At 40.9% G+C, this 27766-nt stretch overlaps 1 protein-coding gene across 1 annotated transcript in view; it reads right to left on the bottom strand.

Annotated features, from left to right (window-relative positions):
• LONP2 (lon peptidase 2, peroxisomal) overlaps window positions 1-27766 on the bottom strand; it is a 79820-nt gene that overhangs the window by 26099 nt on the left and 25955 nt on the right. The window contains exons 8-11 of the mRNA XM_080936972.1: window positions 21855-21996; window positions 16751-16901; window positions 15062-15188; window positions 12953-13086 (exon numbers count right to left, since the gene is read on the bottom strand). Coding sequence (XP_080793098.1) covers window positions 12953-13086; window positions 15062-15188; window positions 16751-16901; window positions 21855-21996 — 554 coding nt within the window. The remainder of the gene's footprint in view (window positions 1-12952; window positions 13087-15061; window positions 15189-16750; window positions 16902-21854; window positions 21997-27766) is intronic.

The following is a 27766-nucleotide window of genomic DNA, read 5'->3' as shown; positions in this document are numbered from 1 at the left end:
ACGAAAGCTTCAGGGTTGAATGGGCCATGGAGAGCCACAGAGGCTTGGCACTTTAAGGGCTCAAAAGAGGCCACTGGTGAAGATGCAGCCTCTGTTGTAGGGCAGATACCTCAGCACACTGGCGATGCCAAGACCATGGGATGACAACCAAGGATGGTGACAGGTATGTAGTTGAGCTAGCCTGATGAGACAAGCTGTGTATACAGAGGATACTGACTTGGAGAAGAAGGCCTAAGCTTCTGGAGCTGAGTAGTGAGCCCAAGCTATGGGACACTGAGCTTTTCCCACTGTTGGCTTTTGGTTTTGTTTGTTTTGGTTAACTATACTCTAGTTCTTCTAAAATAAGAAAGTATGCAACTTGTTTTGGAGTCACATGAGCCTATAGTCAAAAAACTGACTGGATTTTTGATGAGGAGTTAAGACTTTTACATCACTGAAGTTCTTAAGGATCATAGAACTTAGAAAAGTTATACCGATTTTATATTATCGTATAAATATAAGCAAGATCTTAAGGACAACGAAAGGAATGATTTTGGCTTAACTGTCAGTTTGTGTGTCAAGTGGAGAAGGCTCATTTGTGCTGGTTAGTTTTGTTGTCTTGAAACAAACTGAAATTACCTGGAAAGAACCTCAATCAAGGATCTGCCCATATCAAACTGGTCTGTGGGAGCATTTTCTTGATTAATGCTTGATGTGAGTTGTGTTACCCTTGGGCAGATAATCCTAGGGGTGTATAAAGCAAGCTGTGTAAGCAAGAGAAAGCAAATCAGTAAGAAGTGTTCCTCTGTGGTCTGTTTCTGCCTTGAGTCCCTGCCAGGCTTCCCTGATGACAGACTACGTCACATCCAAGTGTAAGTCACATCCAAGTGTGAGCCAAATGAGCCTTTCCTCCCCAAGCTCTTTTAGTCCTGGCATTTATTACAGCAACAAAAAGCACACTAAAATAGTACCAACCTGGAGCGTAAGATCTTATTCTAGGATTTCAGAAAATTAGCAACAGCCTTTTGGTTTGGGGGTATGATCACCTCAAAAGCTCCTCAACTGAAGGCTTTCAGAGCAAGTTCACCCTTGGGCGTCTTTTGACTTTTTACTCACCCTGTCAGTGTGCACATGTCTACATGAATTCAGATCTTGTTGTGGCATGGGGAGTGCTATAAAATAGTTTAATCAGCCTTGCTGTGAAAGTGAGATGGAGCGGGCTGAGAGATGGCTAAGCAGTTAGAGACACACTGCTCCTGTAGAGGACCTGAGGCCAAGCTCCAGCACCCACGTGGGCTGACTCCCAACGGCCTATAACTTCAGCTCAAGGGATCTGACAATTTCTTCAAGCCTCCATGGGTACCCTCACCTGTTGTCCTTCAAAGAGTTGCCTTGGTCACGGTGTCTGTTCACAGCAGTAAAACCCAAACTAAAACAATAAACTAAGACAATAAGATAGCAGAATCATGTGTCTTAAACCCAGACAATTAAATACAGAAGATATCTACAGGGGAACCCAGAAAGGGTAAAACAGATTTTTAAAAATTGGAAAATCCTGAATATATCCAGCTGCATAATTTGTGCTGTCAATTTCAAGTTAATCTTTTCCAGAAAACCCTCTCCTCATCTAAAGAAGCATGCCAAAGGAAATGGTTACTAGCCAGAGCAGACTAAGCATTTGAGCCTGTACACTTGTGAGAGAGGGTTTCTCTGTGTAGCCTTGGCTGTACCTACCTCAAGCCTGGCCTTGAGGATCTGCCTGCTGCTGCCACCCAGTACTAGGACTGAAGGCCTGCGCTACCACATTGGGCTTCAAAGGTTTCGTTTGTTTGTTTTTTAAAGAAAGAAACAAGCTAGCCAAGGGCCTGGGGGCTAGCTTAGTAAATAAGCAAGGCCTGAGTTCCAAATACAAATGGAAATGATAATGACAACAATGATGATGATGATGATGAGGAGGAGGAGCAGTTTAAAAAGCATAGATGAAGATGCTTGTCTCCAAGCCTGATGACCTGAGTTTCATCCCCCAGACCCACTTGGAAGAAGGAGACAATTCCTCAAATTGTCCTCGGATCTCCACTGGCGCTCAATGGCATGGCATATATGCATGCACACATAAACACAATGCTCTAAAATTTTTAAAAATATTTTTCAAATATAAAAATATACTCAAACTAGCAATAAATGGAGAAATCTAACGATTAAATATCCGAAAGAACCTCCATACTAGTAACAGGTTTTTTTTCTTACTGTTTTTATTTTCTTCATTATTTTGGGGTGGTAGTAGAACTAACTATTACTAAGCATGTTTTATTTCTGTTTGCCCACTAAGCAACCTACACAATAATCACTGCAGTACAGCTGTAAGTAATGGTGGTGAATCATATTTGAATCTGAGTAATAATTATGGAACTAAAAATATCTGTAATCCACCTATATCATTCATATCAATTTAGATGTCTAAGTAAATTAATTTTTGTTTCAATTTATTAAAACCATTTTAAAGCCATAGTATCTATAAAAAAAAAAAAGACGGTATGTTGACATAAAAGTTTAAAACTGGCATCTAGTTAATGCTGGTGGGCAGGTAATTAGAGAGTATGGAAATCAACATGGCAGCTCCTCCAAACAAAGTACAACTACTGAGTGCTGCCGCTCTGCTCCCCACAGGAGCTCACACACCATAGGCATCGGAGCTGCTCACGCTGGCCAAGCTATGGGACCAGCCTGGGTGCTGTCAATGGGTGAACGAACTGTAGCACGCACAGTGGAGTTTAAGAAGAATGATACTGTGTGGTTTGCTGGAAAATGGATCAACATGAATCATCAAATTAAGTGAAATGAGCTAGACTCAGGTGGTCGGGGAAGAGAGAAGGGATGGCACAGATGTTGACTCCACTCAAAACACAGGGCACACTTGAGCTGCCTTTGTGAAACCACTTTGTGAAACCAGCACTGCCATGACATCAAGAGAGCTCTTTATGTATCTACTTCAACCAGGAACCTACACACTTGCTCCAAGTTCTAGTCAATCTGCAGATCTGCCTTGGAGCACAGCTACAGTAACCATTCAACAATGCCAGCTGACCCAGTAGACCCAGGAACCGATGAACCAATATACTCCAAGCCACATAGTCCTGTTTGGTACCAGAAGAATCTACCTCAGTTTCTTGAAGAGTCTGAAAGAATTACTTAACAAAATTCATTTTCTTGGTGAAGATTTAGAAGATATTCTCAATTGTTTGGATTAGTTTAGCTATGAAGACTATTCAACAAATCTAAGAAGCCCAATAGAACCTCAAGTATTCTTGTAGCTGAGAGGGGCTGATTTTCCTTTCACTGAAGCTCCCATCCCATCTGCATACATAGGCAACCTCTCTCCTGAGTCCTATACTCCATATAGTACCCATATGGGAGCAACTGGTAAATCACTGCAGACATGAGGTATGGGGCAGTGGATAAAGCCATCAGACAGAAAACTTGGCAAGGTCAAGTGGATTCAGAAACCCCATCTACTACCAACCAGGTTTCTGTCCTGGAATAGGTGACCATGACACCCCATGGAGAGGACTGTGACAATCAGTCATGTAGGGAAGCACCTGAAGCCCTCCACGTGCAGATGAGGCATCCCTAACATCTCAGACCAAGCCAATAGAAATCATATGCCTTTGGACCCCAACCCCACCCCAAAATGTACATAAGATCTTATCCACAGGGAATAAAACACATGAGAGCTACATCATCAAGGACCGTCTGAGAGTGTCTGTCAGAGAGCTGGAACACTCTGGGGAAGACAGTTCTCTCCTGAAGCTGCAGTCACCTCCTGCTTGGTGGCCTTAGCTCTAGCCACAGAGCTCTGCCGACTGCTCATGGTGGCCCACAGTGTTCCTCTGTGAATAATATATTTCACTTCAATATTAAAATAGTGTCTGAATACACACTGCCACTAGACACAAAGGATTTACCATGGAAGCTTTCATTCTCTGGGCCTAGAAACTATAATTTTAGTTTGCAGAAGGCTACAAACGCCCCCAAGCTTTACCAGCAAACCAAGTGTCTTGAAAAAATGAAAGTGTTTCTAAAATTCATATTTCCTAACAGTAACCTCAGCTCCATGACCGAGGCAGATTTTCAGTTGTTCTGAGCTACCAATATAATCAAAGGGCAGGAAAAAATTGACAAGACGAAGGAAGATTTCCAACACTGAAAATGTGAAACAGAATCCACACTTCCATGCCCTGTTTGTGTGACTTGGGTCTTGAGTAAGTGTTGGCTAAAATGTTCTGATAATGGAAGTTACAGCTTCTCAATGACCAAACTTGCTGGCAACAGGTGGAATTCAAAGCTGTCCAGTCTGAAGATTAGGAAAATGGAGGTTAGCTTTATTCAGCTCCCATAATAATACAGAAATGGTGACTCATCACATTACCATTAGACCCAGGCACTAGTCTAGAAACTTAACCTCACTTCTGAGACTTACAGCAATCTAAACTACAAGCCCTAAAGCATGTACTTCGGTGTATGGAGGCAGACACACAGATTATTCTCTTCATTCTAAATGCACCCAGAAAGAAAGGCATGGAAGACAGGTGAAAATGTTTGAGGATGTTTAGATTTAACTAAAAGCCTTCTGATTACTTTTCCTTCACTAAAATAAAAAGGACTTAAAGATAGTTTTATTATGAGACATATGTTTGCATATGTCTGTCTACCGCTTTTGTGCTAGGTTCCTGCAGAGGTAAGGGGAGGGTATCAGATCCTCTGGACTGGAGTTACAAATGGTTGTGAGCTACAATGTTGGTTCTGGGAAGCAGATCTACTTCCTCTGTAAGAGCAGCAAATGCTCTTAACTTTGGAGCCATCTCTCCAGCCCCACGGATGAAGATTTTATGTCTTCAAAGAAGAACAAGATCCACACTGAAAGCTGACAAACACTGTCTCAATTTTTGCTAAAGATTCATTCACTTACAGGTCTTTATAGCCCCCACTCCCCAACAAGGCTATTTAACAATGGTCCAAACCTATTCTTACTGCTTTTGTGTCACAGAAATTTCTACCCTCTCAACACCCAAAGATAGGATTTCTTTAGAATTCTCCACAAACTAATTAATCTCTGGGAAATGGGGTTCTACCAACAGAAATAAAATGTACAAACCCTCAAAACAGCAACAAATGGTGCTCATACACTAAACAGGATGCAAAGAAGAAGATCTGTGTGTCCTTGTTGCTTAAACTCCTTCTCAGGGAGACATAAGCAGAGCCCACTCCTTCTCCGGGAGGTCTAATGACAACCCAAGATATAATTCCACCAATGTCACTGGGGATCCAATGAATCTATGGAGCTTCCTTATGGGGATGTAAGTGTTCCTACCCTGATAAGCCACCACTGGAAAAATGTAAGTTTCCATGAATCTATACTGATGGAGTACCCTTCTTCTAGTCTTCCTCTATTTACTTTAGCCCCTCCTCCGGGTCACATGCAATTAAGGCAGAGTTGCATTTAAAAAAAAAGGGAGGAAATGGTTCTTACCCCGACACAAAATCATTATCGCCACATTAATTAAAGCAAGCTTTTACATTTGTGTACAAGGGCAGCCTTCCTCTAAGGCAGGGTTTGGGGGGGGGGGGAGCGACAGCATTGGAAGTGAGGAAGACAAGAATTTTGTAGAGCTCAGAGCTCAGAGGTAGGAGTTTCTAAATGAGAGACTTGTCAGGAAAAATAGGCGGGGTTAAAGGATCAGAGCATCATAACAAGTTAGTCCTAACAACCTCCTGAAACAAAGACATGATTGTCATTTCTGGGACAGTCAGTACAAAGCCATTGTAGTTAAGGTTACAAGTGGGGCACAGCCCAGTCTTTGAGATTCAGAGGCTTAATCATAAACAGAAATGAACCTAGTTTGTCTTGACTATAAGATGGCTTTTAAGCCTAAGATGGAGACAGGCTGGTCCGTCAGCAAAAATAAACAAATAGGCTGGTGGGAGAGGGCCTGTTGGACGGCTCCCAAATAGCCCATCCCCATCTCCAGCATTCACATCTTTACAGAGCCACTTTCACGGCTTGTCACAGCCGGTATGTGCAACCCAAAGAATGCGGTACCAGTATTAGAAAAAGTTGCTGATTCTGCCTCTGACTTTTCCTACCTTTCTTACATAACATATTACAGCCCCACTGTGAGAGACCAGCTACTAAGTTCTAAGCCCAGGGAAAGGCCCCCATGAGAAGAAAAGAACTTTAGGCGACAGTCGGGAGGGAGCTGAACTTGGCTAACAACTGTGAGTGAGCTGCTATCCCCAAGGTGAGCGTGCCACAACCCGAGGACAAGACTTTTTTTTTTTTTTTTTTTTTTTACTTTTTAAAAAATTAAACTACTTTATTTTTAAAAACAGATATAAATGTACAGATTTTAAAAGCATTTTGCATAAAACTACATGAATATATTTTTTGTTCAGTACTTGATTTTTTTTTTAAAGGTTTGATGGTGTGCATTGAAAATTTACTAGTTACCATAAGCATAAAGTACATGTAAAACAAAATGTAACATGGAAATAGTCGAAGTTTTCTTGGTGTGTAAAGATTAAACATAATGATTTTTAAGTACCAAAGATTGCCACAAGGCTGCATTCTTAGCTCTTGAGTTATTAATGATCTAAGGTCTAGGTGTACCCCACTCTGAGAGGGTGCTATACACTTATTTACTTATTTTTCTAAGAAGGACTGATGCTTCTACATTTTGGCCTTCCTTCTTTTTGAGCTTCATATGGTCTGAGAGTTGTTTCTTAGGTGTTCAGAGCTTTGTGGGGCCAGTATCCAATTATCAGTGACTGCATATTATGTCTGTTCTTTTGTGACTGGGGCTGAGGACAAGTTTTCAATCACAGACACTTATATACTCTTTCTGCTCCTGGGTCCCTGACCCATAAAAACCACGAATAAGTAGCTTTATAAGTAGTTTTTAAATGCCTGGCAGTTTTAATTAGTCTGTGGGTAGCTTGCTGAAAAGAAAGTAACTGAGTAACAAAGTAACAAAGCAAGAAAGGAAATCTTCAAATTTGGAGACTAGTCAGAAAGGAAGTTGAAAAAATAAAAATCACCTGGTTTTTCTGCAGGAACAGCTTCCTGTTTTGGTTAGGAGGGACCTACATGTAAAATACTCAAAGCATGTTTTCAACTTGAGAAGTCAATGGTAGGAAATGACCACAAAGACCTCTGACAGCTAGCAGCCCATCACAGGACCACCTCTTCCTGCAGAACAGGAACATGAGAAGAGCTAACACATTGAGTGGGGTGAGGAATCACACACCAAGCACTTGAGGGCATCTGCCCTAAGTATGTGAGCTCAGGGGGTGGGTGACTCTCTATTCACCTACCCCGTTCCTGCCTACAGGCAAGGCTGTGGTTACAAGAATTAAAGTGAATGAAGGAGGAGCTGTAAGGCACAGAAATCAAATTTTTTATTCTGATGTATTTTTAAAAATTGTGATGGTACCTAGGAAGGATGCACTAAGGTTTAAGACACAGTATTTACATTAGGCTGAGGCACTGTCAGTATACCTTCTGGAGGACAGGGGACTAATACAAATCAAAATGCACCTCAGGCAAAACAGGATCCACACTCAACTATACACCGTCCTCCTCAGAGAGAGGCTGTGGCCTCACCAGACAGCATTCTGAGGTGATCAGAGGGTTCAGCAGTTTGTTATGAGAAGATAAGTCTGTCTTCATGGAAATAAGGTCCAACCACTAGCTCTTTCCTTCCGAAAATAGAGCTCTTAAGATCCTGTGGACTGGGAGCTGTCAAGTTTCAAGAGGAGCCCGCTAACTGGATGACAGAGGTAAGGGAACAGTGTCTGCTGAGTGTCTATGATGGGATTTGAATCAAATCAGGATCACTTGAGTGGTGTGTGGCCTAGCCTCCCTAATTCTGCAGTTTGGCCAAGTGTGCACTTTAGACATGAGCTTCAACCCTCTAGACCTAGAAATATCTCTTCTCCGTCTTCCTTATTTGGGGACATGGGCTAGAATTGTGCATCATTCCAGCCTGAGAATGCTTAGAAGATGAGCTGTGCTGTCAGTCTTGAAGGGTTTAGTTGAAATGACTCTGAGAAGTCATTTGTCAAAACAGCTTTGACTTCCTTGACAGAGGAGCTGGGAAAATCCTTCCAGATGTGACTGGCTCCTAACTAGAGCATGTTTAGGGTGGATTCTAAAAACCCAGAAGGAAAAACAACTGGAAAGTGAAGGCCCAACTAGTCTCAATCGAGAACTCACAAGGAAGGGTCACATCAGCAGTAAGAACTGATTTTCAGAACACATTCTAGCAGTAAAGATCACATTTTAGGAATAAGGCTAAACCAGAAATAGAGCAGTCCAACAAGAAGTCTAAAGCAAAGTCCTGATAGTATCAACAAGAGTGGCTGCTGGTCCCCAGTGATTTCTGAGGAGAAAATGTCGCCCTTTTTAGAAGGCAATGATTGTCATTATAAATTTTTAAAAAAATGAAGAGGAAGAACAAGAAACAAGGCTGGGGTAGAACCTGGTGCTGGCTTAGTATTCGAGATCCTAGGTTCCACACACTGCTCCGTATAAACAGAAGACATGATATAAAGTAAAACAAAACAGAAACAGAAGACAACCATTATATTCACCCAACAGCAGCAGCAGCTAAAACTGGCAGGGGACAGACAAGACTCACAGCTGGGTCAGATGACAAACTGCTCAGACAGGTACCCTAAATCCATGTTGAATAGTCAAGAAAACAGGGAAAAAGATAGATTTAAAAGAGATGAAAAGAGGGCTGGAGAGATGGCTCAGGGGTTAAGAGCACTGACTGCTCTTCCAGAGTCCCAGAGTTCAAATCCCAGCCACCACATGGTGGCTCACAACCATCTGTAATGGGAACTGACGTCCTCTGCTAGTGTTTCTGAAGATATCAACAGTGTATTTATATACATAAAATAAATAATTCTTTAAAAAAAGAGTGAGACAGGTATAGTTTTTTTTTTTTTTTTAAATTGATGGAAGAACTTAGTCCACACTTTTGAAAAGATTGGGAAATTCTAGGATGAATAAATGTAAGCAATGCCTATCAGACCTGGTGGCACAAACCTGAAACTCCAGCTACTCATGAGAAGAATTGCAGGTTCAAGGCCAGCCTGGGCAACTTAATGAGAGAAAGAGAGAGAGAGAAGAGAAAAAAAAAAAGAAAAGAGAAAAAAAAGGTAAGGATATAGCTTAGAATAGAGACCGTGGCTTACATGTACAATGCTCTAGGTACAATCTCTAGTACTGCAAACAAATAGAGACAAATCTGACTTTGCCATGTGTATGTGTCTGTTCCCAAGATCCAAGACGCAAGTCACAGTATTTACTGAAGAATGTGAGAAAGATTTATGAATCACATGAGTTTCAAAGTGGACAATTTGAAATATGTAAATGAACATATAGAATATTTGTCTTAGCAAAAGATAGGCAAATATCAGAGTAAAACTTTAGTTATGTGCTTTTATTCAACCCAACTAATACCCCAGGGAGGAAAAGAACCTGGAATACCCAATGCCATGTAGAAAGACGGGACTTAACACTTTACGGAAGGCCTTGCTTTACAGCTACCTCAACACCGATGTTCCATTTTTGACAGTAACCAACTATATCCCTCATCTGCCTTCTCGACTCCTCCATTTCTGTGTGTCCAGAGTAATTTGCACTACAATCCCACATAGACAGCTGCTCATAGACCAGAGCTACTGGGTCTGTCCAGAAAGCTTATTAAAAACACTGGCAGTTTCTGCCTGTTTTGAAGCTTGTGGCCCAAAGCTACTTTTCTTCCTGGCAGTAACCCTAAGACCAGCCTTATTTCTAACATTAAAAGTAACTCACCCAGGGAATTACTTGAAATTTCTGAAGCAATTATTTTAAATAAATAACTCCTACTTTAAAGAAATCATTTTCTAATCAGAAATGTTCAGTTACTGAGTGTTCTGGCACAAAAACCCAATGCAGATTCTTTTGTAGAAACGTTCCTTTTGAGTTGTTGGAGGTCATAAACACCATTTATTATAGTTATACAATATACTATATATTTTAATTATGATATTCCTTGTAATTATTCTATTAACTCTTGAAGACAGTCTTTTGTCTCATGATATCAGAAATATCAGAACCCTTAGGCTATGTCTGTGCCTCTGGTAAGGAACCTAAAACAAATGTCTTCTTAATTAAGAATGAGTTTAGGTGCCTTAGGAAATAGCTCATCTACTCAAATTTGCTCAGCTATTTGATCATGTACAAGATGACCTGCAATTAAAGAAAACAACAACAACGACAGAAACCTAAGTAAATACTCTCATAAAAACTGTATGTTCAGGGCGAGAGAGATGGCTAAGTGGTTCAGAGCACTGACTGTTCTTCCAGAGGTCCTGAGTTCAACTCCCAGCAACCACATAGTAGCTCACAACCATCTGAAATGGGATCTGATGCCCTCTTTTTGGTGTGTCTGAAGACAGCTACAGTGTACTCATACATAAAAATAAATAAGTAAATCTTAAAACAAACAAACAAACAAACAAACAAACTCTAAGTTCAAGCCAGGTGTAGTGGCACTTGCCTTTAATCCCAGCTCTTGGGAGTCAGAGGCAGGCAGATCTCTGAGTTCAAGGCCAGCCTGGTCTGCACAGTGAGTTCCAGGACAGCCAGGGATACACAGAGAAACCCTGTCTCAAAACAAACAAACAAAAAAACTCACAAACCAAACAAACAACAAAAAACTTTACATTCATAAACAGTTCCCAAGCTTCTTGAACAAGTTCTTGGATATTTGTAAAGATAATTTAAGAAAAAATATTAGAAATATGCTAATGGTTATATATATATACAAACATTAATCTGCATTATAACAGAGGAAAATTCAGCTGACACCTCTGGATGTGTTAAAAATTCTAAAATCACCATCTAAATCCTAAACATAAACTTCCAAATGTGTTACATAGACACATTTCACTTTGCCTTTTCAATCGTATCAGATCCAACAGGAAGACAAAGGGTTAGATGGCTTTGGACTGAGCACGAGACAGTGCAGGAAGAGCACAACTCCTAACTAACGAGGCAAGAGAGCCGTGCCCTGCCTCCGCATGGCCTTCTCTTCACAGGCATTTACTTGCCTAGGACAGTTTTTACAACTACAATTTCTACAAAGTGTAGTCTGAATATGTCTTCATAGTACCTCTACTAAAACGATCAGAAATGAAAAAGTCTTAAGCACAAGGAGGTAAGAATAAAGGTGACTGATAAAGGGATGCTGACAAATTTTGGAAAATATAATGTAAACAGACAAAAACAGCAGGCTGGTTAGAGAAAGCAGCAACCCCAGTGTCTAGAGTTCAGAGGGTTATCAACAACAGATTGATCTGAGCTATGAAATCCTAAAAAGGCTCAGGGATTGCAGTATCCCTGAGAGTATGAGCGAGAACTGACCCCATCTGTTTTGTGCTGCAATGGCAGAATGCCACGGCCTCGGTAAGTTGTGAGTGGAATGCGTGTGATTCACCATTTTGGACACTTGAGAAGCCTAAGAGCCAAGAACCACGCCAAGGAAGGCTCTGCTCGTGTGGCAGAAAGGATCATATGACAAGTGAGCTCCTGAGAGGCAGAGGCGAAGGAAGCCCAAACCCATCCATTCACCAGGAATCTACTACTGTGGAATGCAACCCACTTCCTCAAGGCAGTGCATTAATTAATCCAGTCACAAGGAAAGAGCCTTACGACTCACTCAGGATAGAACCCAGGGCCTTATGGCTCCATGCAAGTGCACCACCACTGAGTTACTACCTAGCTTCTCATCATTTCTTAAAAGTCCCCACCTCACAAGAGTACTGGAGGCTAAGTTTCCAACATATGAACTTGGGAGACACAAATCATACAAAGGTCAACAGAAGTCTTATATCCTTATAAGAAACAATTAGATTTCAATATTCCTTTTCTATATAGTATAATTATATCAGTCCAATTCAGCTAAAATTGAGGTTTATTCTCAAGAAAGAATGAACAGTGAGGTTCTGAGCAACATGAGAGCAGGTAAGATCACACAGAATCAAGAGGGTCATGTGCATACCTACCTGTTCGTGCACCTAAACAACATCTGGTCTACCAAGACCACCACGCAGTACGGCTCTTCTCTCACACTCACCTAACTGCATTCTGGGAAGAGTTTGGAAATGGTAGAACTAATAAATCTGTTTCCTATGAAGTAAGTTTTAATTCCTTACCACTAAATGTCACAAAAGCAAGTTTTGGCAAATCACATAACAACACGCTTTGATGATGGAATCGCCTTAGAATCTCAATCTCCTCTGGCAAGAAGACCACATACTTTAACCGGAAACAAAGGAAACACATGTATTTGAATAACTGCAATAGGGAAACTCTCCTTAGGGCATGACCTCCAGAATTATTCAGAGAAATTTATATTTAATTATGTACCTATAAAAGAAGCAGTGTGAGAGACACACATGAATCTCTTCTAGTATATGAGATGTGTGTTGGCAGACTTAGATAGCTCCTCCTCCTCATCATTGGTATTTTTAAGACAGGCTCTTACTGTGTAGAACAAGCTGGCCTTGAACTTGCCAGAGCCTCAGGAGTGCTGAGATTATAGATGTGTGTGATCACATTTAGCTTCTAATAACTTCATTTTAAATTATTTAAGGATGTAACAATTGCCTGCACCAGTCAAAAAGAGAACATCAAACCAAATGTAAAGTATACCCACTGTAGCAATCTGGAGAAGATCACTATGTTATCTCATAGGAATACTGAAGAATACTGAAGAAGAGTTAACTCTTGAGAAACCCATACACCTCGTGTTATTCCATACTCAGGGGACACACTATTGCTTCAAGGATGATACTTTCCTTGCTCCACTGGTAGCACTATTCCCATTTCCTGCCAGACTGGGAATACCAGAACAAAGGCACAAACCTTCTCCGTCAGTCGCATCTGAACGCTCCAGCTTGGCTTCCTTATGCTGGCCTTCTGCAACTTTCACTGCAACAGCCCGACAGATAGCCCCAAACTTCCTGTCCAGAGAACGGACTCCTGCTTCTCTAGTGTATCTGTAAAGATAAAATGTTTTACTTCTGGATAAACACTGTAAATAAGCAAAAGAGGAACAGCCAGTTCCCTAAAGAAACAATGTAGATTTGAAGGTTAATTTAAAAAGAAATACATCTTCACACATAACATATCTCATTAAAATTAGTGGGTTTTTTTTTTTTTTTTTTGTTGTTGGTTTTTTGTTTTTTAACATTAAGGTGTCTTTTCAGCCATAACTATTTCCTTACATAATCTCCAACTGATTACCCTTTATCTACAACAAAATCTTTGGCTATGCAATACACCTAAAACAAAATTGGCAGTACATTAAATGCCACTTATTTCTTGGTGATATATTAAGGAGCTTACTGATCACAACTTGTCAATGTAATCTGGTTCCAAATTTATTTTTCTTGAAATACTGCTGAAGGAATCAGAGAAACTGACCAGGGCTTGGTGGCACCTGTAATCTCAACACTTAGAAGGTTAGAGTGACCAAGAGTTATCTTCATGGGATGGAGGCCAGCCTGGGATAATTAGTACACTGTCACAAATTTTAAAAACCCTTAGGGCTGGAAAGATGCTCAGAGGTTAAGAGCACTGACTGCTCTTCTCAATCACTGGCTTTTCAGATGTAGACGTTAGCATAAAGGTTCAGTGGCTTGTTAGAAGCCCAGAGTGATGTCACTTCTGGAAGACTTTGGCTAATCACTCAGTTTATTTCTTCTGGCATTATCCACACAGTATATGTCAAAACAAATTAGGAAAAAGAAACTCTTGGGTCCGGTTTAGACCTACTTTCTGAGTATAACTAAAGAGACCTGGAGAAAAGCTGGCACGGATCACAAAGGAGTGAGAGCCCGGCAAGCATGGAGAGACCTTCACATCTCTTGAAAACAAGTTACTAGGAAAGGGCTGCTGGACTTCTTGCAGACCCAAGTTGTTTGGATGGTGTGTGCAATCAATTGGTCATAGTGAGCCAGGGAAACTGTAAGAGGCTATGGCCAACATAAATTCCCAACAGTGTCTATTTTTCATTCAAACACATAACATATAAATAAGATGAAGTAATACTTTATTCATTTTGTGGGGGGATGGGAGGGAGGAAAGAGTTTAGGTCTTTCTATATAGTTCTGGCTGTCCTGGAACTCACTCTGTAGGCCCGGCTGGCCACTGCCTCTGTCTTCCAGTGCTGGGATTAAAGGCGTATGCCATCATGGCAGCCCCTGCTAAGAAAATGAATGCAGTACCTAAATACTTAAATACTTGGCAGCAACTTTGGGAAAGAACAGTCTCTATCGCTCTAGCATTAAGTCCTAACATCAAAAACTCTAAGGATTATTTTTATTTTAAATCTCTTAATGAAGAGGAACAAAAAGGTTTGAATGAAAGAAAAAGGTGTCTGAAAGTAGCAGCTTAAGGGTTTTTGTGGTTGTTTTTGTTGTTTTGTTTTTGCTTTTTCTCCTAAGACAGATTTTCTCTGTGTTGCCCTAGCTATTCTGGAACTTGTTCTGAAGATCTGAGGTTTGCCTACCTCTGGACCCAAGGGCTGGGATTAAAGGTGTATGCTACCATGGGCATAAAAGGGCATTTCTATATTTTTTACAAGCTTGGTTCTGACCTATTCTATTAACCCCTTAGTTTGCCGTGGTACAGTACAAGTCCCTGCTTGATGGCTTCATGGTGAACCTCTTTTCCAGAGCTAGGCACAGCTACCGCAGTGCCTTCAGATGCTAAGGAGTTCACGCTCTAGAATGCCTATCAAATGTTTCCTCGGTGCACGGACCTGCATTAAAGATCCCATCTTTAGCTGGGTGGTGGTAGCACATACCTTTAATCCCAGCACTTGGGAGGCTGAGGCAGGCAGATCTCAGTGAGTTCAAGGCTACCCTGGTCTACAGAGTGAGTTCTAGGACAGCCAGGGCTACTCAGAGAAACCCTGTCTCAAAAAAAAAAAAAAAAAAAAAAAAAATCCTTATCTTCAAGATGACTGACCTGGTAATGATGGCCAGAGTAGTAAGCTGGGGGATCTGAATCTGCTGAGGAGTCAGCCCGTGTTGCTCCAGCTGCTTAGGGATCAGGTGCCTGTGGGCAATCTCTATCTTCTCCTCCTGTGTGTACCCTGAAAAAGAAGAGACCCTTTTCTCTAAGTATCCACCAGGCTTCTACATCGCCACATTTTCTTTGGTTTTTAAGATTTACTCACTTTATGTGTATGAATGTTTTGGGTATATATATGTTTGTGTACCATGTGCATGCCTGGTGCCCACAGAAATCAGAAGAGGATGTAGTATCCCTTGGGATTGGATTTACAGACGGTTGTGAGCCACTATGTAAGTGTTGAGAACCACCATTGGTTATCTGTGAGAGCATCAAGTGCTCTAAGCTGAACTCTCTCTAGCCTCTGCCTCAGTTTTTAATGGATTAAATTCAATTCACTAGATGTGAGATTTAGAATGAGCTTAAGTATTACTTCATTTAGCAATATAACCAGAATAAGGAAATCTAAACCAAATCAGTTTGGAATTACCTTCACATTTTATAAAAATATATACAACATAATTAAGAGATTTTATGTTCTTATTGACTAAGAAGCACGAATGAGCAGATTTACTTTATCTTTAAATTCTGTAAGAAAAAAAAAATCCCACCTAATAAACAATGGCTTCGAATATGGGTTGATAACACCTCCTGGGCAGGAAGAAGAGGCCTGAAAACATCCACAGGCTAGAGAACAGGATGAGCACAGTTATTGGAGGCAGAGGCAGCACCACAGAGCTCATCTCTGATTGCCTCACACAGCAGCTCATGGACTGCCTGCCTTCATGCGTCGCCTCTGGACAACTGAATCTCATCCATTACTTTAGCCATGTAAATACACAGTTTCAGGTAACTGAGAAATCCAGTTAACATTTACAGAGGAGTAAAAATGTTTAGAATGAAAAATACATTAGCACAATTAAAATTTAATATATTTAGACTCTACCCAATTTTCACTAAGTGAATACTCACTGATGTTGGATCTTTTTAATGACAAAATAATTTTGAGCAATTAAGTAAAGTGAAAAGGTAAGGATTTGAGTGTAACTTAAAAGGGTATTTTTTTACACTACAGTGAGGAAAAGAAATGGTTGAAAACCACAACCATTTAACTGTCTGACGTCATCTCTGAGAGGAGAGAGCAGTCTGAAGGCACCATGAGCTTTCAGGTGAGAGTGAGGCCAGTCACCAGGGGAGAGTTAGTCAATTAGTGTGTAATATCTTTCCATAAAAAAGGCAGAACCTTCAAAGCCTGATAGAGAGGGGAGCTGTAACTGAGTTTTAGATATTGGCTTTGTATAAATAAGTCTTTTTCATCTGTAACTTTGGGAACTGCTTCAGAGAAGAGTATCTGACATTCTAAGAAGTTATTATCCCTGAAGGTAACATTGCAGCTGAATGTGAAGTCAACACTGGCTCTTTCCTGATGTCTTCCAGAACATATACTAACTCTTACCTGTCATGGTATAAACAAACTCACTCCTGTTGTTTGACACTGACTCTACAGAGAAGACAGTTTATACTCCTTGTGCAGAATTCGAAGATTAAATAGTGACAAATTAACTTCTGGACAACTGAAACTCCACAGCATGATTTTAAAGGGTATGCTCACAGGAGAGGGGAGGCTACAAACTTATGAAATACCTGGAACCTGAATGATCTCCATCCTGTCCAACAAAGCAGGTGGGATAGTAGCAGTGGTGTTGGCAGTAGCTATGAAAAGAACTTGGGAAAGGTCAAAGGCCACATTTAGATAGTGGTCTGTGAAGTTATGGTTCTGTTCAGGATCCAACACCTAGGAAAGAATGATTAACATTTAAACAAAGTCAGTTCTAACACCAACCTAAAACCCACTCACTGTATCAGCAAGCTGACATTTCTGTTCAATGGTTAGCTGATAAACATAGGAATAATTAAAAACCTAACCACCCCATATTCTAAATCCTTTATAAAAACATGTCACACATTCTGCTGAGGGCACACCAACACAAGGACTTGAACATTGCCCTGAGCTGTCCTCGGATCTCTACCACCAGCTCACGTGGACCACAAGCTACCTACCCTGCCAAACCATTTTTACTTCTGGTATCACAGCTAAAACATAAAGTAAAAGGCAGATTATTTTGAAATTCTTAGGTAAATGAATAATTAGTAAATTCCTCTTCAAACATTATCTAAATATCGGTTAGAAATCCTTTACCAGGAAGGGGAATCCACATAAAACAATTTTACAAATTGTTACTATATTCTTATATAACACAATGGAAAACTGACTTCTTTTTTTTTTCTTTTTTTTTTTAGAAACTGACTTCTTAAAACACCAATAACACCCCAAAATAGTTAACCTGATGCAATAGCTAATTTAATAATTAGCCTTAATTATTTGGTTTAATTTTTTAAATTCTGTGTCTGTGTGCACCAGCATGTGCACCCCAACATCCTTATGGAGGTTATATGACAGCCGGTAGAACTCATCCCTCCATCACATGGGTCTGGGTGGCAGCAGGTGCCTTTGTCACTGGAGCCAATTCCCTGCCCCTTAGTAATCAGTTTCCTAAAATGAAAAACTCTGTATTAAGGAAATAATCTCCAGGCTACTGCTCATGTACTTCAGGTTAAGGCACTCACATCCTCAGACCTGCCCTAAACCTTCAACATACATTTACCCAGAACTCTCTAGGGCATACATATTCAAAATGGAAATTTCACGACTTAAATATTCATCAGAGGCCAGCTGTGGTGGTGCACATTTCTAATCCCAGCATTCAGGAGGCAGAGACAGACAAATCTCTGAGTTTGAAGCCAGCCTGGTCTACAGAGTGAGTTCCCAGACAGCCAGGGCTACAACAGAGAAACCCTGTCTCAAAAAAGTCAAAAAACAAAACCCAAAATGCCAAATTCAGTCTTCTAAAATAGCCTTTTCTTGCTTCTGATTCCCTTTAAAGTATTACTTATAAAAACAAAGCCACAGGGCTGGAGAGATGGCTCAGTGGTTCCCAGTAACCACACGGTGGCTCACAACCATCTGAAATGGGATCTGATGCCCTCTTCTGGTGAGTCTGAAGACAGCTACAGTGTACATATATATAATAAATCTTACAAAACAAAAACAAAGCCACCAGTTAATTTTAAGTCAAAGCCCTTTATTTACATCTTGAGTTTTAGAAACTCATTGTATCTCTCTAGATCACATTTCTCAGAAGATCCTAATCTCTTATTCTGTAAGACTTAATGTTTAATATTGTAAAATCAATAAAGTACTTTCTCTTTTTATAGTTAATGTAAACTTTATTTATAAAAGACTCTTAAATTACTTGTCTTATCAGGGCTACAGAATAAGAGCTAACAACTCAAAAGGAACTATTAAAAGAGTTTCTAATGGTTGAAAGCTAGGAGAAATTAGGACTATTTTATAAAACAGAAAAGATACAGAAAAATATGGAACACTTCACAAATCTGCCTGTCATCCTTGCACAGGGTCCATGCTAATCTCTGTTTTGTTCCCATTTTAGTATATGTGCTGCCGAAGTGAACACAAAAAAGTACTTCCACTCTACAAAGAAAGGCACACTAATGAAATGTTCTTGGTTGAGAATACTCACACAGTCAGACAGTTAGGATAAAGTGATGTTTTCCCCTTAAGATTTACTCAGTGAGTGTGATGGTTAATATTGATGTCAACCTAACTGGACCTAAAATCAACTAAAGGAAACCACTGGATACTCCTGTGAGGGATTTTCTTGATCACACTAATGGGTGGCACATACCCTGTGGATATTTGGACACAGAACTTTTAAAGGAGGTAATCAAGGTTACAAGAGGGTAGGAGGAAGGTCCTAATGCAATCTAACTGGTATCTTTTTAAGAACAGAGTGTCCCTAACTATCCAGATACAGATGACAGACCTTCAAAATCCACAGAGGCCCTAGAAGGACACATGCCAACATCTGATTTTAGAAGTCCAGCCTTCAAAGTTGTCAAGTTTTTAGAAGTCATCTGCACTAGTATTTTGTTGTGGTGGCCTTAACAGATGACCCATTTTGTTTTGCGTACAAGTAAACATGTTTATGCATGTGTACATATATATGTGAGGACATAATTTTACCATATTTTATGAAGAGAACACATAGAAGCTATGGCATAGATGATAGGCTTCAAATACGAAGGGACTCAAAACACAATTCACAGATCTTTGAAAAAGAGTAGTTTGAAGATACATGCTGTCTAAAGAAGAGATAAACCACAATAAAAGTGTCAACGGCAAGCACTAAAATCATTTGGGATGATTCTAAGGGGATGAAGCAGAGCCAGGAACTCTAAAAAGCTGCCTCTCCATAAAGGCAACGAGCCAGCCCGCTGACAAAAAAGGCCAAACCGATCTCCTCAGATGTTCCATTCCAATTTAGAACAGGCTGAGAGCTGTATATTCCAGGAAAACACTGGATTCCTGCAAATGGTTCCAGTGCTATGGTATTTAATATTGTTTTAACCCTACCTCCCTTTCCCAAGTTGACAGAAGCCCAAGAAACTGCCAGTTTGTAACTAAGAAAAACGTGAGAACCTGTAGCCTAGCAACCTCCATAGGGCAGAGCAGAATCAGAGCTTTCTAGCCTCATCCCTGGAGAATTGCTGGTATTTAGCTCACATGGCATTTTCTTGGAGTAGCTCTTTGACCTAAGAGAATACTTGTACAATCAGTTCTATTCAGCAACCAATGGAACTGTTTAGTGTTGCAGCTGTTTGATACAGGAATACCAGTTAGGACTAACATGGTGACCAAAAAAAGCCTCTGTATGAGGGTTAGGGATGCAGTCAGTGGCAGAAATCTGTACAGCACATGCAGGGTTATACTTCTATCTGGGCATCACACACACAAAACAAAATGAACAAAAAATTAAAAAACCTGGGGAATAAGATGCTCACTGGTTGTTTTTAAAGCTCTAGTGTACTTATTATTGAATCTAGAAAGCTGTAAGGTCATGCCATGTATGATCAGACAAGGAACTGTGACCCAGGTAAGACTCCCCTTCTGTTTCATGGTGCCCTCCTTGCCCACCATTTGCTAGTGAAATCTGAACTTATTTTCTACTGTGGTGGTATATAAACTTTGAGTCTTCAGGTTGAAGGAGATACCCCTAGTATGTTTTTTTTCTAAGTCAACAAGAAGTTCTCTTATAGATGAAGCCATATGTACTGTGTAAAAAGAATCAATGTAAACAAGTCTTAACCCTTGTACTCACCAGGCTGAGTTAACTGTTATCTGAGAAATTTTCACCAAAACGGTGCTATGTTTAAATATGGCAAAAATATATGAACTGAGGCCAGACTCAAAGTCTTGACCCAGCACCAGTAATTTAAATTAGGCTGATCCCAACCTCATTTCTACGTCACCCTGATTGTTTTTCCTGCCATCTGAAAACTCTCTCAGGGACCACCACATACATTTTCAGAGTAAGGCAGGACAGAAACAGTGATTTCAGACTTACCAATGGAACACTAGAAACCAGAAAGTCACTAGGGTAAAGGAAAACCCTACAGAGAAATTATTTCCAACTAGAACTTTAGACTCGTTCAGACTATCAGGGAAGCCCGAGGCAACATAAAGTTGCTTTAAATTTTGCATTTGTAAAATACCACCCAGATAAGCTTTCTCCAGATGCTCCTGTTGAATTAATAACACAGAGTGAGGTAAACCAAAACACAGACTGGGGAGGCCAGGAAGTCAACATGGTGGGAGGTGAAGGACAACATAGAAAAGATCCATGTGCCAAGGTAGAAAACAACTGGTTCCAACTGGAAAACTTACAACGTAAAACCTACAACACCTGAGTGCCTGCCAGTCCTGAGAGCAGAACACTTGGTGAAGTACAAGGAAGAGAGAAAATTTGTTTTCAAAAGCAGGTATAAGAAAACAAAAGGAACAGAACTCCTGCCTGGCTCAGCTCTGAAAAGGGACCACATATCTGTAAACGTTAACGACTAATAATGAGGTAACTAAAAAAGAGATAACAATTTATAAAGGAAAACGTGGAATCAAAAAAGTAAAGTCAAAAATCTCAGTTTCCTTTAGCAGAGTCCATACAGATGAAGCAGTTCTGTATACGAATGCACTATCTCTGTCTTCAGACACACCAGAAGAGGGCATCGGATCCCATTACAGATGGCTGTGAGCCATCATGTGGTTGCTGGGAACTGAACTCAGGACCTCTGGAAGAGCAGCCAGTGCTCTAACCGCTGAGCCATCTCTCCAGCCCTGATGAAGCAGTTGTGTTCTGCAGCCTTGAGCTTCCTCTTTCGCCCCTCCCCAGCCTCTACTTCACTCTCTTCAGGATCTTGTTATGTAGCCTAGCCTGGCACCAACTGCAGTCTCCTGAATAGAAAGAATCAGAGAGGCATGTGCCACTGTGCATGGACAAGTCAAGCTGTTTAGAAAACAGCAAACTAACAAAGCCTTTTGGAGGCTAAAGCACAGGAGTAGGATGGGCCTGGGAGAAAGGACTTCACACACTTCACAATAAACTTAATACTGCTGTGTGAATAACAAGCCATGTCTAAGATCTTATTTTACTTCATAAAAATGAAAAAGAAAGACATCACAAAGAAGTTTGTGATTTTTATGCAGATGTAACTAGCTCCAGACTTGAGTCTACTGTTTTTTCCTGTAACTACACACTAATCTATACATGACTTAGATATGACGCTCACTCATACTCAAGTATGACTTCATAGAGAGTCTTCTAGACTTTACCTCAAGCAGTGCAGCTGCAGGATCCCCCTGCAGGCTCTTCCCCAGCTTGTCAACCTCATCCAAAAGGAACACTGGATTGTTAACCCCAACAGTCTTCAAGCCATTGATGATGCGACCAGGCATACTGCCCACATAGGTGCGCCTGCAGAGAGCAAAGTCACAGCAGTGAGGATCAAGACGAACCAACACCGAGAAGCCAGGCTTTGGGACTGAAGTCCTTAGCCCTTATCAGCACACAGGAAGGAAGCTCTATGTATGTGAAACCATTACAATATCAAAAAGGTGGCAGGTTCATTCTAATTTCCTACTTGAGTCTAACTATCTGCAAGTTGCCCATGGCATTGGAAGAACTGTAAGTCATACAGTTCTCGTTGAGGGAGAAAGATACAAATCTCTTGATTTTAAAAGCAATAATATATTAACTATAATAAGTAAATGGTACTTATACCAAGACTCCATTATCCTGGTCTATTCCTGGCCCACATGTACTAATTGGTGTGACTCAGTTCAGGCCTGTATTACCGAGTGCAAATGTTAGAGGCTGTGTTGTCACATTTGAATCAGAGCTGTTATGTAATTACAGCAGATGTAAGCATATTTACACAACCGAAAGAGGCGCCTCTCCCTCACTGAGCTGGCAAGCTTTCTACAGCTCTCTACTGATTTTATTATAGCCTTGCCCCCACCGGGCAGATATCAGATGTTGCTTCTGAGAGGTTTGCAAGGGCTGTCTGCCTGCAAGGGAACGTCCAGCAGTAAGTGGAGCAGCAGCAGTCACATCATGACGCACCCAACCGCAGAGCTGAGTTACAGAGCACGCCTCAACTGGGCCACCTGACTGCACAAAGTAGGGCAGAACAGAGGGACCTTTCAAAAAGCAAGAAAGCCTGAAAAACTGTCACAGAAATGGCTTTTGTCAGGGAAGATGAACAGTGATGGAGCTAGACACAAAAGTGTCTGTTTACAATAAACTAGCACATTGAGGCTTCAGAAAGGGGGTCTGGGGATGTAGGGCACTTGACTAGCAAAGCACAAGGCTCTGGGTTTCATCCCCTGCACCACCCAAGCTAAGCAGGAGGATCAGAAGTTCAAGGTTATCGTTGGTTGTATAGCAAGTAAAGCTGGCCTGGGATAAACAAGACCTTATTTTAAATGATAATCATCATCATAAACATCATTGCCATCTACTTTCCTAAAAGGCAGAGGTGATGGATGACCCTTCCAGACACAGCAGGACTGATGCCCATGGGGACACAGAGACTGTGGAGCAGGCACAGGGCCTGCACAGGTTCAAGCCCGCCGAGAGGTGTGGACACCCCTTCAGGCTTCCACCCTAGTCAAGAAGTCATCGCAGTTGACACCTGCTGGCAAAGGGAAAATGTTTTCTCCCTCGGTATATTAAACAGGCTCCATCCCCAGGAGTAGTTGGCTAAATACGACAAAATCAATGGTACTTTTGGAGACATTTTGTCTCATTATGCTTTGGTTTTGGGGTTTCTTTTTTTTTTTTTTTTTTTTTTTTTTTTTGGTCTTAGTCTTATCAGTTTTGTTTTTTTTTTTTTTTTTGCTCATTTATGTTGATTTTCATTTTTGTGGTTTGTTGGGGTTTTTTTGCTTCTCATTTTTTGTTTTGTTTTTACTTTTGTTTTTGCAGTGGAGGGTCATAGAGTTGGGTAGATAAGGAAGTAAAAATTTAGGAGGAATTGAAGTTAAAACAGAAAATATATTTTGTGAAAATTTTTAAAAAAATTAAATATTATTAATAATAAACATTTGAGAATGGAATATGGAAAGGACAACAGGAGAAGTCAGTAAACTTTTTCAAGTTCTTTCTCTAGTGAACCCAGGCTCGCCTCTACTCTGATTGTTAAGTGTAGTAGAAAAGAAAGTTGTTCACATTTCAAATTCTAAGGGCCATTTTGATTTTTTCCCACTTATTTATTTATTTACTTTCCCTCCTGGTTGCAGCCCCTCCCCCCATCTCCTACCAGAATCTTCCACCAATGCCCCTCCCCTTTTCTTTTGAGAAGTGGGGAGGTAAGGACCATTTCTTCCTTTTATGTTTTTGATAGGATTTCAAAAAGAAGTACTTATAACTCTGTACCTAAAGTCAGAGGAGAGAATGCTACTCCAGGACCCTTTCTAGAGCAGTACGAGCCAACAAGTCCTTGGGACTCCTCGCTCTCCTCAAGACCACAGAAGAAGTCCAAACGGATCTGTCCACAGTTGAGATTAATCAGTCTCTCGGTCAGCAGCTTCCCCGCCAGCAGCCAACCCTCTCTTGCTTCATTCATAATCAAGATCCTACAAAACCTGTACGGGTTTTCTGTGGGTTGATGTTAAAGTGATACATGATTAAACAGTGGACAGACAGGCAGAGAGAGAAGGCTAGGAAAACGGAAGAGGAGATTCCAGGAGGGGTGCAGATGGAGCTCGAGAAGGAGTACTCACATCCGGGTGGACTTAATTGGCGTTAGGTAGATAAGAATATTTTTAAGGGATTCCATAGGCCCTTTTCTCATATAGAAGGGCAGTTTGTATCTTTGTGTTCTGGATGTAAGCTTATTGTGTAGAGGGTTTGTGGTTTGATAATTTAACATATAAACCTGCTTGAAAGGTTACCGGGCTTTGGAGTCATGCTTGTGCCGGGCAGTGGAGGAACGAGCAACCCGGTGGGCTCAGTGAGCTAGGAAGGGAACCGTGTGGAGAGTGCTCCCGGCTCCATACTAGAGCAGGTCGGGGTGGGACCCAGGGGGCCCATAGAGGTCAGGCCATCTTTCATCACTACTCCAGCAGCTTTCTTTACTGTTTTTGACACAGGGTTTCTCTGTGGAGCCCTGGCTGTCTTAAGAACTCACTCTGTGCACCAGGCTGTTTTCAAACTCAGATCTGCCCGCCTGATTCCCAAGTGCTGGGATTAAAGACATGTGTTAACATGCCCGGCTTTCTTTAATGTTCTTAACATGTTCCCCCATTATGGTACAGACATGAACCCATGTGGTAAAGCTTAGGTCCCCATGTGGTCATATCAGGACTTAGTCAAACTTTTTAAAACTAGGGTCTACTGTGAAGACATGATATTTCTAATAAAGGAATTAAAACATTTCTAACAAATTCTGAGTTAATTCTTAGAAGACAGCTATTATAAAGGACTACAAATAGGTTTCACCCTTGTGTCAGGCTTCCTGGTATCAGTGTAATCATTTGTTCCACTATTAGATCCTATGATATGATGCAGTCAGACTGTCCTTGAAAGAGCCTATCCAGTGCTGTCGGGACTACTGTGAGATAAATAAATTTCTTCTCTTTATTGGTTACTTGTCTCAAGTATTTCATTACAGTTTAAAGAGCTAATCCATAAATACCCTTCTCTTACTTTCCTTGCCTATGTATTTATTAGAAATTCTCTGATGGGAAAGATTAGTCTTCCGGTCTTATTTTGTTTTTGAGACAAGGCCCCATGCTGTATCCCAGGCTGGCCTGGAATCTACTATGTACCTGGGGTAGCCTTACACTGGCGGCTGTTCTGAGTTATAGGCATGAGCCACCTTCATGCTGAATCCCCAGCAGTTCCAGAAACCTCTCCTCAACTCCTCTCACACCATCACTTCCAATAATGCGGTGCCTACAACACCGACTGGCTCTACAACCTGTCTGCTCCTCACAGACACCCCAGTTCATCATGGATGTAACCCCTGAGCAAGTGGGCAGCTGACACAGAAGCTGAGTCCTACTGCAGAGTATAGGCTGATATACAGCTGTTAGCGTTTTTCTCCCTTACAGCCTCCAAACCGCCACTGGTAAAGGGGTACTTGGCACAAATTATTTGACCTAAGACTCAGTTTCTTCACCTCTAAAATGGGACAGCAGTGCCAATGCCAATATCATGAAGACTGGGAAAGAAGCTCTTTAAGTCACCTAGCAGGGCCTGACACAGCAGACTTTGATCAGGAACCATGACCTGAAGTAGAAACAATTGAAATTGGGTCTGACTTTGTTTTATGAAATGTCTTTTTAATAGCACCAGGCACATACAGTATTGCTACTATTCCTCGGCCAGGCCACTCGTCTAGAAATCAAGTCAGGAAGATAACCATCACCATCAGAACAAACTTCCAGGATCTAGTCACCACTGTTAAGGTGACAAGTGTTTGAATGAGATTAGAGAGCTGACACGTCACTGCAAATGTCTCTGTGACTTCACATCAAAGTAGAGAATCCCTACATTATGTGGCACCACATCTGCCACCTTTACTGACACTCGTGCGAACTGTCTAGTTCTTCGAACATAGTGGAAAGTGTACAGCTTTCCATGAGCAGAGAAAACGTTGATTCTAACATGAACTGGTTAGATAAATGGTTATTTGGTAGAAAGATGAATAACTTGTAGTTATTAGAGGAGAAAAACTTATACTTTTTAAAATTAAAAATGTAGCACATGGGTGTCTACATATGCTCAAACGGTTTGCATATACTTTTCTATTCAGGACTGACTTCTGTCCGATCAAACGTTATGGCAGCACAAGTAATTCACTTATGAAGACACAATATACTTTGATAAAGCCTGGGGAATATGGACATGGGCAGTGAGAATGCATACATCACAAATAAAAATATTCTCTTTCACACCCGCCAGGCAACAGTCGTCATTTCTTAATAAGTTAAAAATACTAAAGCATCCTCCACAGAAAGCACAGAGGTGGGAATAAGAGAAGGTGAGAGCGAGCCTGCGGCCGTCAGGTGGGAATGAGAGAAGGTGAGAGCGAGCCTGCGGCCGTCAGGTGGGAATGAGAGAAGGTGAGAGCGAGCCTGCGGCCGTCGCTCCCATGACTACTTCAGCCTCACAGAATGACTGTGGAGAACTGAAGCAAGCATGTCCATTCGAAAACATGAGTCTGGCTGGAGATAAGCCTCCGCTGCAGAGGGCTTGCCTAGCATAGGAAGACTGCATGCAACCCTCTCATCCCAATAAATAAGGTAAGGAAACAGGAACTCTGTGGAAACATTACATAGTCTCCCACTAACAACTACCTATTTTGTTTTTATGGATCAGTTAAAATTTTAAAAAATGCTTTAAAAGTATTCTAATATATTTGAGTACATGTGGTAAATCAAACTATTTAAAGAAAAACACACGGATTCAACTTTTAAAAAAATCATTGCTGCTTGTAATCCATGTTAATTAGGACTACTCAGCTACTATGCAATATATACAAAACCCAAACTGTTTCTATACATCAAAAATTTAAATTATAAGATTAGCATTTCTCATTTCCCAAAAAGCTTACATATCAAAACAATTATAAAGACTACTCCAGTATCATGTGACTACATCCCATGGTAATCAGTCCTATCATGATGCCAAAAGCCTAGGCTGCTTCAAATCTAACACAAGGCAGGCAGGTGGCTGGCGGAGGTCAGGACCAGTCTCAGCAGTGTGTTCACTCTGCTTATTTAAAGGCTCTTATCATCTACAAGGCACACCACGATAATGATGTTTACAAACATTATCATCTGGAGGCTGGGGAGATGGGCAAAACACCCACACACATAGAAATACCCAAGAAAACTTAATACTGCAATTCTGTTGCTTTGGTATCACCACCACCACCATCATCCCCAATGTGGGGCTGGACAGATGGTTCAGTGGTTAAGGAAATGTATTGCTTGCTCTTTCAGAGAACCCTAGTTTGGTTCCCAGTATCAGCATTATGCAGCTTACAGCCACCTTTAACTGTAGCTCAAGATCTTCTGGCCTCTATGGACACTGTACTCATATGCATGAACCCACACAGACATACTTTAAAAAAATAAATCTTTAAAACAAAATCTCCAATGAAAGTCCAGCAAGCAAGAAAAAGAGTTGACAGCTACTGTCTTTGTATGAAAGAAAAAACTTGACTACTTTTCCT

This window comes from Micromys minutus (assembly GCF_963924665.1).
Source record: "Micromys minutus genome assembly, chromosome: 24".
Lineage (NCBI taxonomy): Eukaryota > Metazoa > Chordata > Mammalia > Rodentia > Muridae > Micromys > Micromys minutus.
The sequence above is the reverse complement of the archived record's forward strand: the minus strand, read 5'-3'. Positions and strand labels throughout refer to the sequence as shown.